The 15,725-nt window shown below is 44.0% G+C and overlaps 1 protein-coding gene and 1 long non-coding RNA gene across 5 annotated transcripts in view; one reads left to right on the top strand and one right to left on the bottom strand.

Moving 5' to 3' along the window:
• LOC122204641 overlaps positions 1–15,725 on the bottom strand; it is a 132,729-nt gene that overhangs the window by 106,425 nt on the left and 10,579 nt on the right. For 2 of the 4 annotated variants that reach the window (XR_006195717.1, XR_006195719.1), the window contains exon 3: positions 12,429–12,557. The exons of 1 other annotated variant lie outside the window; for it this stretch is intronic. This is a non-coding gene — a long non-coding RNA (uncharacterized LOC122204641). The remainder of the gene's footprint in view (positions 1–12,428; positions 12,558–15,725) is intronic. One more of the 4 variants, XR_006195718.1, reaches the window with a different exon arrangement.
• Positions 3,630–10,396, top strand: FAM205A (family with sequence similarity 205 member A). Its single transcript, XM_042912174.1, has 4 exons — positions 3,630–3,863; positions 4,728–4,767; positions 5,314–5,374; positions 6,399–10,396. Exons 1-4 carry the CDS (start codon positions 3,720–3,722, stop codon positions 10,222–10,224), a joined length of 4,071 nt encoding a protein of 1,356 aa, XP_042768108.1. The 5' UTR covers positions 3,630–3,719; the 3' UTR covers positions 10,225–10,396.

Raw genomic sequence — 15,725 nt, 5'->3', positions numbered from 1 at the left:
GAACTCACAAGCTGTGAGATCATGCATGACCTGAGCCAAAGTTGGACACTTAACCAACTGAGCCACACAGGTACGCCTGCCCATTTCTTAACTGGTCTGTTTGATTTTGGGGTGTTGAGTTTGATAGGTTCTTTATAGATTTTGGATACTAACCCTTTATCAGATATGTTGTTTGCAAATACCTACTCCTATTCCACAGGCTGCCTTTTAGTTTTGTTGATTGTTTCCTTTGTTGTGCAGAAACTTTTGTCTTGATGAAGTCCCAATAGTTCATGTTTGCTTTTGTTTCCCTTGCCTTCAGCGAGGTAAGAAGTTGCTCAAGCCAAGGTCAAAGAGGTTCTCCCTGTGTTCTCCTCTAGATTTTGATAGTTTCTTGTCTCACATTTAGGTCTTTCATCCATTTTGAATTTATTTTTGTGTATAGTGTAAGAAGGTGGTCTGGTAAAACAACTATCTTACATATGCTCAAAGAACTAAAGGAAAACACAGATGAAGAACTAAAGGAAATCAGAAATGAGCAAATGAGAATATCAACAAAGAGATAGAAATCACTTTTTAAAATTTTTTTAATGATTATTTACTTTTGAGAGAGACAGAACATGAGCATGGGAGGGAGAGAGAGAGATGGAGACAAAGAATTCAAAACAGGCTCCAGACTCTAAGCTGTCAGCACAGAGCCTGACACGGGGCTCAAACTCATGAACCATGAGATCATGACCTTACCCGAAGTTGGATGCTTAACTGACTAAGCCACCTAGGTGCCCCAAGATAGAAATTATTAAAAAAAAAAGAAAAGAAAATCTGAACCTGAAAAATACAGTAAGTAAATGGAAAGGTTCACTAGAGGAATTTAATGGCAGATTTGGGCAGGCAGAAGAAAAAATCAGCAGACATAAAGATAGCACATTTGAAATTATCAAGTCTGAGGAGCAGAATGGAAAAATAATGCCTCCCCCCTAAGTTCAGTTCAAAGTTCAGGCAAAAATGTCTACTCTCACCACTTCTATTCAACATCATAGTAAATTTTCTAATCAGTGCAATAAGGTAAAAAAGAGAAATAAATGGCATCCAAATTGGAAAAGAAGATATAAATTTGTCAGACAACATTATCATCATTCTGGAAAATACTAAAGAATTTACTGAAAAAAACTATTACAACTAATATGTGAATTTAACAAGATTGCAGGATATAACAAAGATATCCAAACAAACTCTATTTCTACATACTAACAATAAAAATTAGAAATTAAAATTAAAAAGCAACATCACTTATAATAGCATCATAAAATGTGAAATAGGGATAAATGCACAAAATATGTGCAAGGCTTGTACGAAATAGTATAAAACACTTTTGAGAGAAATTAAAGCTACCCTAAATAAATGGAAAGATGTACCATATCCATGGATCAGAAGACTTAATATTGTTAACATGTCAATTCACTCACAGGAATTTTTCCTACATGTGTACATAGATTTATAAATATATATGAGGTTTGTGTCAACATTATTATTCAGAACAAAAGACTGTGAATAACTATATATCCATTAATACAGAATTGAAGATGAGTTGTGTTATAGTCATATCAAGGAAGACATTCATTAACATAATGGTATTATAAGATTATGTATATCATTAAATGAAATAAAAGGGCACCTTTTGGGATGAGGACTGGGTGTTGTATGGAAACCAATTTGACAATAAATTTCATATATTGAAAAAAAATAAATGAAATAAAAGGGGAAACTGTTCATACTACACTTCCATTTGTGAAGAAAAACATAATTCATTTGTTTTTGGCTATGTTAGACTAGTTTGGAAAGATACACAGAAATCTGATAGGAATAACTGGCTTGAGAAGGAAAACTGGGGAATGAGAGACAAGTGTGAGCAAAGGCATATTTACTATATACCTTATTCTGTCCACTGAATATTGTACTATGTATATATATATATACCTACTTTTTAAAATACAATTTCAGTGATTAAAGTCACTTACATGCACCGGTCCTCCAGCAAGAGACCTCATCCCTGCTACTCTAATCTTTCACCACAGGTCCTCTCCCATCCACCCATCTACACCTCTGCTAGAGATAGACTGCATTTCTTACCGCCAAATGCACTCCATAGCCCATTGCTCTGTTCTGCATTTGTTTGTAAGTTTCTCTCCCATCTGCAACATGCTCCTTCCCCCACAGCCTGCACTTTTAGACCCAACTCCTATGTCACTTTACCCAGGAGCCCTCTCTGACCACCCTGATCATCACTATGGTTTCTCTCCTCTGAAATGGGATGTTTATAACCTAGGCTTTGCAAATGAGTGTATAGTTCTGATTGTTCTAGATTATTGGCTCCTGTTTTTGTGAATTAGTCTTATCTTGGAAACCAGACAGTTAAGTGTCTGGAGAGCAAGAAGGCAACAATGACTCAAATGTCTTTGTACCTTTGACACTGCCCATCTTAGGGATGAACACAAACTAAAGGCTCACCATGCCAGCAGGGTGGAGGACTGGATGTTGGAGGAGGGACCAAAATAGCTTCTTCAGAGATTTTGAGCACAGGGGTTTTTTGGCTGTGAGACTGCTGTTACCAGGGTAAGATTCTGAAGGAAATTCAGAAATTCAGTTGTTGGGGAAATATGCCAATAACCACAGAGGTCAAGCAGGTAGCATAAATGTATAAATAAATGGGAAGAGAATAGAAGTGTTGGGCCCTGGGAATGAATTAGAAAACTACCGGCCTAATAAAGGTTTCAAACTTCAGGTTATAGAAAATAATAACAAACAAAAACAAGCTTCCTTCAGGCAAACAACATATATCCAGAGTAGATGAATAGATTTAATCATGATCAGCAACTAGTTTATCACCTTAAGTCAGAAGTAGCCACTAACTAACCCCTCTCTGCAGGTAGTCATATCCATGAGGAGACAGAATTCTAAAAACAGCTCTAGAAAACCAACTTTTAAGGAGCTCAATAAGTGAACCTCATTAGTATATCTCCACGGAAGGCAGTGTTTATCTCTTCCCACCTATCTGTAAGCTTGAGGCCACACAGACTCGGAAGCATTCCTTCCTGCCTCCTACAATCTCATTGAAAGATGTCACCTTGCCCTTTTCCTCCTATAAGCCATGGTCCCCTTCATATACTTCTGATTCCCCATCACCCAATGCCTGTTAATATCAAAGTTCTCCATTCCCAAGCCATAACCAGACTCTGCCCTCCCTAAGCTCATGTGTGCTTTTCAGCTATATTTCCGTACAGAGACGGGAGTTAGTGGAGATTCCTCTGTCCCAGCCACTCTTCCTCAAAAGGTGCACTATATCCCTAAACACTCAGAAATTCAGTTGTGGGACAGGTGACCAGATAGTAGTAAACGACAGAGTCAAGACATCAGGCTGGTGTAGGGTGTGCAGACTGAGGACAAAGTGGAGGCATAGACACTATCTATGAGAAGACACTTTTAGTCCCAGGCTCTGTAACCATTACAGACAACCGGACTTCCTCATCTACAGACTAAATCACCATATACACTTCCCTAAGTCTTTGACACTGCATGTGCCTTGTGAAACAGAAGGTCTTTGTGATGCAGTCTGGTGGCCTAGTTCCATCATCTATGAGGTGGAGATGACAAGGCATAGCATTAGGAGTCATCAGGCACCAGGACTCTGAATGCCTAGATATAGGGATGGTTGGTCTCCTCATGCTAATGAGGTTTAGACCATGTTGAGAAGTACTTTTGTTCTGTGGGATTTCGAGTATACCTTATATGTCTATGTCTTCATCTTCATCATTCTCCTAATTATCTGGCAAGTAAAAAGGAGTTACCATGGATTAAGGCTGGAACCTCAAAGGAGCTGCTGCCCGGTAGGGAAACGTTATGACCATGATTAAACTAATAAGCCTCAGATAAGCTTTTAAGATCTCAGAGTCTCTCCTTTTACCACCACCACCCCCAACTTTCATACCATGCATTCAGTAACTCTCATTTGGTACTTCTCAGAGACTAAAAATAATTCATTACCAGACCATCCTCCAGTGTAGTCTAGTTGAAATTAAACACCTCTCAATGTGGCTTGGGTTGAGACCTAGATGAAATGGATTCTAAATCCCTGGATCTCAGACTACCTCCCAAAAAGTGGGATTTTTCTGGTTGGTAGTCTGTATAGGCATTTTTTAACACAAATCTGTTGGCTATTATACCTACACACTCTTTAATCTGTCCCACTCTTTCTCTTGCTTCATCATAAACCTCATGCATAACTTGGGAAATAAATGAGAGGTATTGAGTATGGAAAATCCTCTAAATAAATAAGAAGCAAGCAGAGAAGAGAAATGTTGAGGTGAAATGAGTATGGAAAGGGAAGTTAGAAAAGTCAATAAAATATAGACATATATAGAAAGGGATTGGGAAATGTATATTAGCTTTGTCTTATTTTGTTTTTTAAAAAATTTTTAATGTTTATTTTATTTTTGAAAGAGAGACACAGAGCATGAGTGGGGAAGGGGTAGAGAGAGAGGGAAACACAGAAATCTGAAGTAGGTTTTAGGCTGAGATGTCAGCACAGAGCCCAATGCAGGGCTCGAACCCACATACTGTGAGATCATGACCTGAGCTATAGTTGGATGCTTAACTGACTGAGTCACCCAGGTGCCCCAGCTTTGTCTTATTTTAAAGATGACCAAAAAAAAAGTGTCCCATCTTCATACTCTTAACATTTTGTCTTTAAGCGTCACCGAAGAGTCAGGATAAGAGATGCAGCATTTAGAGGTAAGGTTCCAACTCTGTTCTGACTCCCCTCACCATGGGCAAAATTCCCTTGATGTGTGTCTCTCTATGACTCTTGGTGCCAGGAGTCAGGTTCTCTAACCACTGAAGGGTCCATTTGCCCCAGCTGATGAATTCTTCCAGATTTTCTTGGGATATCAGAGGCTGGGAATGTTCCAAAATTCACCTTACCCCAGCTCCTGGGAAGGATGAATGAGGAATTAGAACAGAAGCCCTTTCCTGTGTCATTTACTAGTTTTACAATCCTATGGAAGTCACTTCATCGATAACTCTGTGATCCATGAAATGGGCATCTGATGATCTTGCCTCACTCACAGTGTGGTTTTGATGATCAAATGAGATTAGGTCCAGGACAGCATGATACAACTGGTTAAGTTGTACACAGACATGCCTGAGAGCATTTACTGTTGGGGTTTCGAATCTCCTCTTACTCAAAGGCCTTCAGCTTCCTATAGGAGTCCCTTCAACTTCCCATAGGATGCCCCTGTATCCTCTCATTCCTTGTAACACTGTCTCCTGGTTTCTCAGCTAGGAGACTTTCCCGGGAAGCAGCTGAGAAGCCATGGGAGCTGCTCTCTGTCATGAAAAGGTGACCACTTGCTCTTTGCAGTCTCCAAACTCCGGCCTGGCCCGTCATCATTTCTGTGCTTGGCCTGGGGCAGGGATGAGGAGAGGGATAATGGCTGGGTGGGAGTAAGACACAAGTGGACACTGAGCACAGTTGAGAGGGTTGCCAGGGCAGAGGGGGACCAGGTGTCTCAGGAGAGAGGAGTCTCCCAGTTCTGCTATGGGCTCAGTTCACAGTGGTCCTGGAACTCAGGATTTCACTAGTATGTAATTCATTAAAGACTCTACATGAGTTTGCACTCAGCCACAAGACAAGTTATCCAGTCAAGAGAATAGACAAATATGTGCATAACTAAATTCCATTGTCATATTCCCTTTACAGTTACAATCATTCAAGGGCAGACCTGTGGAACCTGTTGACATTACCTCCATGGTTTTGTCTTAGGGGAGGCCAGTTCCTGGGACAGCCCTCAGGAAAGAGCCTGTCATCTTATCCTCTTCTTAAAGTCTCTAGAGAATGGGACTGGCTCTGAAGGGATGCTATGAACAGGAGCTGGGACACTCCATGGTCTCTGAATTCAGAGTTCCCACAAAGACCTCATTTTTCACAGTTTAGAAATACTGCATATAGGCTGTGGCCTTCTTAACCCCAAAGGAGACTGACTCCAGATTCTCCTGGTCATGTTCTTCATGCTGCCACATCAGCTAAACATTGGTTCCCCTGCTCCCACCCTACACCGTGGTTCCCTTCTCCTAGTTCAGCTTCTCAACACAGGTAAACAGAGAACTCACCCCACCTCCCAGTCTGTCATGGCCCTGTGCTCCCATGGGCTGTCTGAGACCTTGCCCAACAAGGTCCAGGCCCTCAGCCCAGCCCAACATAACTTGCCAATGGCATTTTCCTTGGAGGAAGAGGAGATGGGTAAATACCCTGGGAGTACAAGCCCCAACGCTTCCAGGACTAGGGGAGGGCAATCTCCAAGCCACACACATTCAAAGAGGCAGGTGTCAACCCATCAGTAATGGTTGCCATCTTCCCTTCCCAGCCAGGGCTGGCTTCCTCAGGAGGGAAGTGTGCGACGGCTCCTGTGTGCAGATACCTGCTGCCAAATCTGCAATTCTATGGCTCTGGAGATTCAGCAGTTGCTGGCGGGTGAGAACACCCTGATCTGTCCCCCTTCATCAGAGCCATTGCAGGGGTCCTCTTGCCTAGAGATTTTGTCCATGTCTAATGTGTCTTTAGAACAGAATCTGGACCAATGTTCCCTACACTCCAAAGCACTTGTATATCCATCTGTAACACCCCCAGTGTTGCAATCAATAGATCAGAAATGCTTAACACAGTCAGCTGCCCAGTCGACTGGTACAGCCAGGGTGCACAATTACTGGGCTGAACACCACCAGCTGGGGCAAGGATTTCAAATAACTGGGGTGCCCAGGGGCCAAGAGACTATGTCTTGCTCAAGACTTGAGGAGGCTAGGTTAACAGTGAACCAGCAGGAGATGATGCAGAGCACCCCCAACCATGTCTATGGGAACAAAGGGCAACAGCCCTTGAATTCCCAGGTCACTCTGCACACCCTAAACCACGAATTCACTACCCAGACACACCCTATGGCCTTACATATGGTTACTGTCCTCCCTGCCAACCTGCCATTCCTCAGTCCTGAAGTCCTGAGGCTTCTTGAGGTACATGTGAAAAAATGGATGCACTTCCAGAGATGGGGGCTTCCCAGGCGTGTGGAGGAGTCCCTAAGGCAGCTTATGCCAAACCCGCCATTCTTTTGCCAACGTGTAAATGACCAACCAGTTTCTTTCATCCCAAATGATACTTCTAAGTTCTCTGTTGAAAAACTGGGGACCTATTCCCACCAGAACTGGGGTCCATTTATGGGCAGCCAGCCTACCCAGGCCTTCTGGGTTTCTGAATGGTCCACTATGGACCCAGAACAAAGACACCACCACCAGCAAATCCCAAACCATATGGCTCTGGCCTTGCTGTCTCCAGCCCTTAAAGAATCACGTCGCCTCTATCCACATCCTGGGCACCAGGCTCATGACTCAGTGGCCCATCTGCAGCAGAAATACAGCCAGCTATTCTGTGGCCACCCTTCTCTGCACAGTGAGTCCCTGGTCAACACATTAATAGATTCTCAAAACTGCTCCACAAATGGGAGCATATCCCAGCACCCCCTGAAGGATGCTCTTCTCTTCAAGGAACTCTCTGTCCTCCCCCTGCTGCCTAAAACTGTACCCCAATCAGTCCCACCCTCTTCCCCATCTTCCCCAAATTGGGTCACTCCATCTGATTACCAACAAGCTCAGATCAGTGTTCCATTATTGACGCTGGCTGAGTGTGATGCCTTGGAGTGGCACCTGCTGCAGAAGCAGCTCCAGCTTCAGTGGGGCTTGCCAGCGGTTTTCCAGAGACCTCAGCACAGCCAGAGCCCCATACAGTATAGGCCCTGTGGCAAAGCCCAGTCTCCAGAGACAGTGAAAACTTTTTGGCCAGTGAAGCCCATCACAGTCCTCACTAGGAAACTACTCTTCTTTCCGGAACATGCCCGAAGGCTGCTGGAATTCCATCTCCAGAGGCAGTTGATTCACCATCGTTGGGGCCTACCCCAAAAGATCCAGGAGTCCATCCAGTTGCTCCTGTCCCCCACTGATCAGTCAACTCTGTCCTGGAGTAGCACAGCCCTAGCCAACATGAGTGCTCCCCAACCTACAGCCCTAGAAACCACTGGGGCCGGTGACCCATTCTCACCCTTCACAGACCCAGTGTCAGTCCCCATGCCACACTTTTTTGACCAGACCAAGGCAATATTACAGAGCCACATCAACTCCAAATGTGGGCAGATCCACCAGGGCAAGGTCCCTGCTTGTGTATACAGCTCTTGGCAGTACATAATTCCTGGGGACCTGCAAGTGGCTCCCTTAACCTGCATCCCAGAAAGCAAGCCCTTGGAGCTGCAGGCAGCAACTGACCCTGCCCCACAAGAGAAAGCTATACCCTGGATGCCAATGGCCCTTGACCAACGGCAACAAGCCTCACGAGATGCTGTCACTGAACACCCTAAGCTGCCCCGAGCCCTGTCTGAGGGAGCCATTGAGAAACTGGAGACGACTTTGCGGCACAAGTATCTGGCCTTCTTGTCAGGGCTGCCTGCTCTTTATTATGTGGCTCTTTCTAGGGCCATGGGACCAGCAATCACTACCCAAGATGTGATCACAGGAATGGTGCCTGGACCTGGAAAATTCCCAACTGAACCTCTGACTCAGATGATCTCATCTGAAGAGAAATGTCTGAGTCTTGGGCCATGCTTTCAAGATGCCAACAACACTTGTGCAAACATTGCAGATGAGTTCCAGGCTGAAGGGCAGGTAGAAGAAGATGCCAACAACACCTGTGCAAACACTGCAGATGAGTTCCAGGCTGAAAAGCAGGTAGAAGGAATGATTGAGACAGTGCATCTAGAAAGCCAGATAGAGACTTCTGGGCCCTACACACTCAAGAAACCCATCTTGGCCAAATTAAATTTCCATCTAAGAAAGAAGATCCTAGAGATACAACTGGGAATTCCCATAAAGGCAAGGAAGTCCAGAGAACAAACTATAGCAATCCCAGAGAACACATCCACACAGGAGTCTCCAGGGAATCTGAACAACCAAGGGAAAACATTGCTCCAGGATCTCCCCACCCCACCAGATGTTCCTCATGCCCCAGATCCAGAATGGCTCCACCTTAAAGAACAGCTGGCCATTGAGTTAAAGGCAGTGCAGCAGAACCAGAAGCAACCTAGTTCCAGAGCAGTACCCCATGGTTCTGCCCACTGGGCCTCTAAGATCTCACAACCCAGTGGCGACATGACAGAGGCCCAGGTACTTTGTGTTCAGCTTGAGGCCAGTGTGAACAGCCCCAGCCTGGAGGAACCCTGGAGCCCTGAGCCCCAAAGCCCCAGCAAGAGCAAAGACTCAGCCCAAGTTCCCATGCTGGCAGAAAAGAGAAAGTACCCAGGGAAACCCAAATTGGCAGGGGACCATGGAGAAGGGGATGCCGGGCTTGCACACTGCTCTACAAGAGAAATAAGCCACCCTGATGCAGCCCAGAGGCCAGAAGGGATGAACAGGACACCATGCAGTCCCTGGCAACGAAGCCATAGCTTTCATCTTGATGCTTTCTGTGAACATAGTACCCAGCACCCTCAGATTAAGCTTCCAGAGCCACCTCCAAGAATCCCTGGGGGGAAGGAATCTAAGAAGAATGACCTGCAGGACAGTCAAACCAAGCTCAGTGTCCTTCTCAAACCAGCAAGGATTTCTAAGAATGCCCAGCCTATGGTGCCCCAGGCATCAAAGGGCCAGTCTATCCTGGGCCAACCCATTCAGGGCAAGCCTTTGCAGGGCCAAACTTTGAAAGGTCAAGTTTTGCAGCTGCAGGTGATGCCAGTCCATACTAATAAGAGGCCCAGACTTACAGAATCTGGCTTGAGAAGTAAGATGAAATCCTTTCTGCACTGTTTTAACACCAAGACAAAAGGCAAAGGGCATGAGGAATCCATGTTCTCTACAGCTGCGAAGGGGGCCAATACCAGAAGAGAAAATGTAGAAAAGAGCCTGGCTCCAGCCAAAAGTCCCGCAGGGCGAACCAAGACAGAGAAAACAGGAGGGGACTCCAAGGCCCAATCTTCCCCCACTGAGAAGCAGGTGTGCCTGGCCTTCTTGGATGGTCTCCACTCCCCAGACAGTAAACTCCGGCACCGCTCCCGCTCCCAGCAACTCCACTCTGCCTCAGTCCTGAGCCACCCCCGCCACTGCCCTCGGCACTGTCCTAGAGTGGCTTTTGCTACCCAACCAGGGAACTTGCCCTAGGTCTCAACTCTCACCTCAGAGGGAAATGTTGGTCTGCTCAAGAAGACCCAAAACAATCAAGACTTTGTAGGCTCCCCAACATCTGCACCCCTTGAAGAAGACTGCTGTCATTTTCATTAATGTGCAGGTGGGGCAGAATGCCACTGAAATACACTCTGTATCTATAAGCAAAGAATTGTCTGTCTCCTCCTTCTCTCCACTGTAGTGTGTTAAGGGAAGGCAGGAGTTGGGGGGGGGGGAGGCTAAAATGTCCTTTTCATCTAGGGAAGAAGCTTTAACCCACACTTAAGCTGGGTCAACATTCCAAATAACTCCTCCCAGCCCACCCTGGACTGTGGATAAAGAGACAAGCGGTTGAGGCACCTGGGTGGCTCAGTCGGTTAAGCAACTGATTTGTTTTTGGCTCAGGTCATGATCCCAGGGTCATAGGATCCGCACTGAGTGTGGAACCTGCTTAAGATTCTCTCTCTCTCTAAAAAAAAAAAAAAAAAAAAGCGGGGTTGGGGACTTGGGCAGAGAATGAAGGTAAGGTAAATAAAGAAATAAAGATCAGGCTTGGGGGTGCCCGGATGGCTCAGTTGGTTAAGCATCTGACATTGGTCAGGTCACGATCTCACAGTTCTGGGTTTGAGCCCCATGTCAGGCTCTGTGCTGAGAGAACAGTAGAGCCTGGAGCCTATTTCGGATTCTGTGTCTCCCTCTCCCTCTGCCCCTCCCCCACTCACACTCTGTTTCTCCCTGTCTCTCAAAAATAAAATAAAATAAAAAATAAAGATGAGGCTTGAATTCTATCATGGGTTCTCATGGTGTCCTTGGACCCAGAGGAGTAATGTGGACATGAGGATAGTAGTGACAAGGAGTGGCTAGGAATCCCACAGGCAGAATTCATTGATGACTTCTATATATGCCCACAGTCTTCAGTGGTGGTTTTCAGAGCAGTACCATAGAGCTCCAAACTTGAAGAGGTACTTTGTGTTTATCAAAAGCACAAGTTCCCTGTTGGTTATTAGTGATGAGTGACTGCATCAGCTGGCATTCAGATCAACATGCAAAAGGATTCCCCTTTCTCCATGTCTTTGCCAACATCTGTTGTTTCCTGAATTGTTAATTTTAGTCATTCTGACAGGTGTGAGGTGGTATCTCATTGTGGTTTTGATGTGTATTTCCCTGATGATGAGTGATGTTAGCCATCTGGATGTATCCTTTGGAAAAATGTCTATTTGTGTCTTCTGCCCATTTCTTAACTGGATTATTTGTTGTTGGGTGTTGAGTTTGATAAGTTCTTTATAGATTTTAGATACTAACCCTTATCCAATATGTCATCATTTGCAAATATCTTCTCCCAGTGCATCAGTTGCCTTTCAGTTTTGGTGATTATTTCCTTCACTGTGCAGAAGCTTTTTACCTTGATGAGGTCCCAAAAGTTCATTTTTGCTTTTGTTTCCCTTGCCTCTGGAGACATGTCTAGTAAGAAGCTGCTGTAGCCGAGGTCAAAGAGACTGTACTACTGCAACTGCACTACTAGGTATTTATCCAAAGGATATAAAAATGCTGATTTGAAGGGGCACATGCACCCCAATGTTTATGGCAGCACTATCAACAATAGCCAAATTATGGAAAGAGCCCAAATGTCCATCAACTGATGAATGGATAAAGAAGACATGGTGTGTGTGTGTGTGTGTGTAATGGAATGTTACTTGGTGATCAAAAATAATGAAATCTTGCCATTTGCAACAACATGGATGGAACTACAGTGTATTATGCTAAGTGAAATAAGTCAGTCAGAGAAAGACAAATATGATTTCACTCATGTGTGGAATTTAAGAAACAAAACGGATGAATGGGGAAGGGAAGGAAAAATGAAATGAGATAAAAACAGGGCGGCAAACCATAAGACTCTTAAATATAGAGAAAAACTGAGGGTTGCTGGAGGGGAGGTGAGTGGTGGGATGGGCTAAATGGGTAATGGGTATTAAGGAGGGCACTTGCTGGGATGAGCCCCAGGGTTATATGTAAGTGATGAATCACTAAATTCAGCTCCTAAAACCAGTACTATACTAGATGTTAACTAATTTGAATTTAAATTTAAAAAAAATAGTTAATAAAGCACATAGCTAATATGATAGGATGTCAAAAGCAAATGATAGAATCTCTCCTCCTCTGCTCCCTGTTAGTTATTAATAAGATCTTTCTGGAGAACTCACCTCAGAAGCTGCTGTAGCTCTCTTACCTATATCCCGCCTCCACTGCCGGCTAGTTGCAAGGAATGAGTGATTCCTGGAATGAAGATCACAGTAGGACATGAAGAGGCACTTGTCCCCCACTTCTAAAGGCTGGCAGGGAGAGAATCAGGAAGGGGAAGCATGTAAATGGAGGTCTGAGTACCTGGGACAGAAGCTGACATGTTCCTGACCAGGACATGAAAAGAGAGCAAAGCCAATTTGTTTTGCCCTCAAAAGAGCCTAGAACCAGGAAGCTAACCCAAAGTTCGAGGGCTTTGGGGGGAAGTAAGTAAGTAAATCTGGGCTTTAATCTGCTTGTCTTAGTGTGATTAACAGAGGTTGGCTGAGTGTTGACACTGCTGGGAAAGAACCACAAACACAAGATTTTTCTAAACACATCCAATCCTGTCAAGTACTGCCAGCAGCTTGTACCCAGCCGTACTGTTATGTCTCATTTCTATACCACCTACACCTGCAATCCTTCCCCATGTTCCTCCTTTCCACCAGCCTTGCCTTCCTGAATACATATACACATATACATGTTTATATATGTACATGTTTTTAAATTTTTTATTTGTTTGAGAGAGAGAGAGTGAGCAGGGGAGGGGGGCGGAGAGAGAGAGAAAGAGAGAGAGAGAGAGAGAGAGAGAGAGAGAGAGAGAGAGAGAGAGAAACCCAAGCAGGTTCTGCACTGTTGGAGCAGGGGGCTCGAACTCACGAACCATGAGATCATGACCTGAGCTGAAACCAAGAGTTGGACACTTAACCAACTGAGCCACCCAGGCACCCCTATATATGTATATTTTTATGTTTCATGAATATTGTATGGTGTTGAACTCAGCTGTATACTCTCCCAGGATCTGCCTGGTGTCTTCCCCACTCTTGTCCTCTCCCCAGACAAAGACAGCATCAATTAGCCTACCCACCCCAGCCCTTGGTGTCTGTCATCATTCCACATTTCTTCATTATTCCCCCTGCATTTCAGAAAGCACCAGAACCACTCAATTTGATTGCCAACAACAATAACATAACACTTTTAATAAGACTTTTGAAAAGTGTTCTGTTCCATTAAATAGTCATGAAAAGTGGCCAGGGATCTACATCTAGAATTTAATGCCACACATGAGGTCTTTACCAGATAAGCTGCTCAGCACTGAAGAGGGACTGTAGCCCCTTTGGTCTTTCTGGAATGTCCAATAATTTGCACTTCATAGTAATATCTGTTTGTCATTGGTGGAAAGATAACATGGAATTCTCTGAAACCCTTGGAACCTCCCAAGAGGGATACTGAGAGGCAAGCTGAGATCTGTGAGCAGCTGCTAAGAAATGCAAGCCCCTCCAAACCATATCTTGTCTACACACTCCCTCACACATAGATTAAATGAAGTTTCTCCTACAGACCTGTTTTAAGAGGCCTCTCCAATAAACTCGCCATTCTAAGACATTACTAGAGTTCTTTCCTGCCTCCTGTTGTGTCAGCCTGCACTCCTACCCCAACTCCCAGCACCATCAGCAGCCTCTATAGCCCTGGCCAGAAAGTAGATGTCTTAACAGTGGCCATCAGACTCATATTCCCTGACCACCTAAGGAGGCATGAATGGACCTGTCCTACCTTCTCCCATAAACTGGGCTGGGGCAGGTATTGGTGTCCCTGGAAGAAAGACTGGAATCCTTGCCCTTAAGGAAGCTACAGCAGAGTAGCATAGCTGAAGGTTGTTCTTATTCCATTCAATATAAGGTTAAGTATGAATAAAAGATTTCCACTTTCAGAAGGAAACTTCTGGCTGAAATGACCAGAGAATGATCTCAGAGAAAGATGATAAACATGAATAAAGGGCAACAAAACTACAACACAAAGAAAACATTACAAAATTATTTTTACAATGTTTAAGCCAAATCTATGACCCTTGGAGAGGATGAAGAGTTTTAAGGGCAAAGTCACAAGAATGGAATGTGAAAAAAATCAGAGTTAGAATCCTCTGACATTTGACAAGTTACTTAACATTTCTGAGTCCCAGTTTCTTCATCTGGGAAAGGGGAATAACTGTACATCCATATCCCAAACCTCAATTACTATTAATGTACTGCTGATTCCCAAAGCCGCTTTGTTGCTCTAGTCTTTCCTCTGAGCTCCAACTAAATAGGCAATAGATAGGAAAATGCTCTATCTTGCCCCAAAGACAATGCAAATTAATTAAAAGTTTCCCAACACCCTCTACCTCATCAAACTGCTTTCTAATGTCAGAGAATGGTGTTACTATACCATTTTTTTCAGACCAGGTATATCACTATACCTTTTTGTTCAGACCATATATCAAGTCAGTAACTGGGTTCTAATTTTGACACCTCTCAAGTTGGCCCCTTTCCTCTATTGTTACTGCCTCTGCTTATAGTTCAGTTTCTCATCCTTTCTTTCTTAAAAAATTATAATAGTATCTCATATCCCCAGGGCTTAGGACAGTGGCTGGTGCATGGTAATACTTTAATAGACTTGAATTCAAAGTCTGGCCTGAGGAAGCAGATTAATTATTACATTAATGTGATGACTGCTATGGTGTATGGGGTCCTGCCACAGGAGGAAGTACTCAGCTGATGAGGACCCTAGGGTCACATAAAAGGGTCACAATAAAAATGACCTTGAAAGGCATCTTGCATAACAATTAAAATAATTTGAGTACTCACTATGTGCCAGGAACGACTGCAGGCAAAACAATCGCCAAGACACAGGCCTTGCCTCCATGGAGATCATTACTTAATGGGGTAGACAGTCTCATGTATCCAAATTGTCTAATCAACATATACATATGAATGTCCAATATTAACCTCAAAAGTAAAATCCTGATTCCCTCCCCCCTTGCCACCACACAATCACATATACCAGACCTATTCCAATCACAGTATTTCCCACATCAGTTAATGGTACCTCCTTTTTGCCCATTGTTCAGGCCAAAAACATTGGTGTCATTTTGATTTTTTATCTCTAACAATGTCTCTCCAATCCATCAGAAAATCTTGTCGCTACCTTTAAAATAAATCTAGTACATAACTACTTTGCACTCCCTTTGTTTCTAGTTATTGTAGTAGTATTGTAACTAACCCCTCTGATTCTTCCTGAGACCCTTCCACAGAAACCCAATGGTCCTCAGAGAAAGTCCTTGCTACAGATGATTGATTGACTGATAGACTGATATATGTAAAACCATGAGATTAGATAAGATCACCAAGGAAATGAATGAAATGAAGAAAAAACCCTAAGGATTGGGCTCTGGGACATTCTAA

This window comes from Panthera leo, chromosome D4, assembly GCF_018350215.1.
Source record: "Panthera leo isolate Ple1 chromosome D4, P.leo_Ple1_pat1.1, whole genome shotgun sequence".
Lineage (NCBI taxonomy): Eukaryota > Metazoa > Chordata > Mammalia > Carnivora > Felidae > Panthera > Panthera leo.
The sequence above is the reverse complement of the archived record's forward strand: the minus strand, read 5'-3'. Positions and strand labels throughout refer to the sequence as shown.

Excerpts from the sequence above, each read along its gene's own strand:
- FAM205A (XM_042912174.1), top strand. The coding sequence starts at position 3,720 with ATGTTGAGAAGTACTTTTGTTCTGTGGGATTTCGAGTATACCTTATAT. Across the intron at positions 3,864-4,727 it reads CTCAAAGGAGCTGCTGCCCG|CGTCACCGAAGAGTCAGGAT; the intron begins GTAGGGAAACGT and ends TTTGTCTTTAAG. Across the intron at positions 5,375-6,398 it reads CTGCTCTCTGTCATGAAAAG|CCAGGGCTGGCTTCCTCAGG; the intron begins GTGACCACTTGC and ends TTCCCTTCCCAG.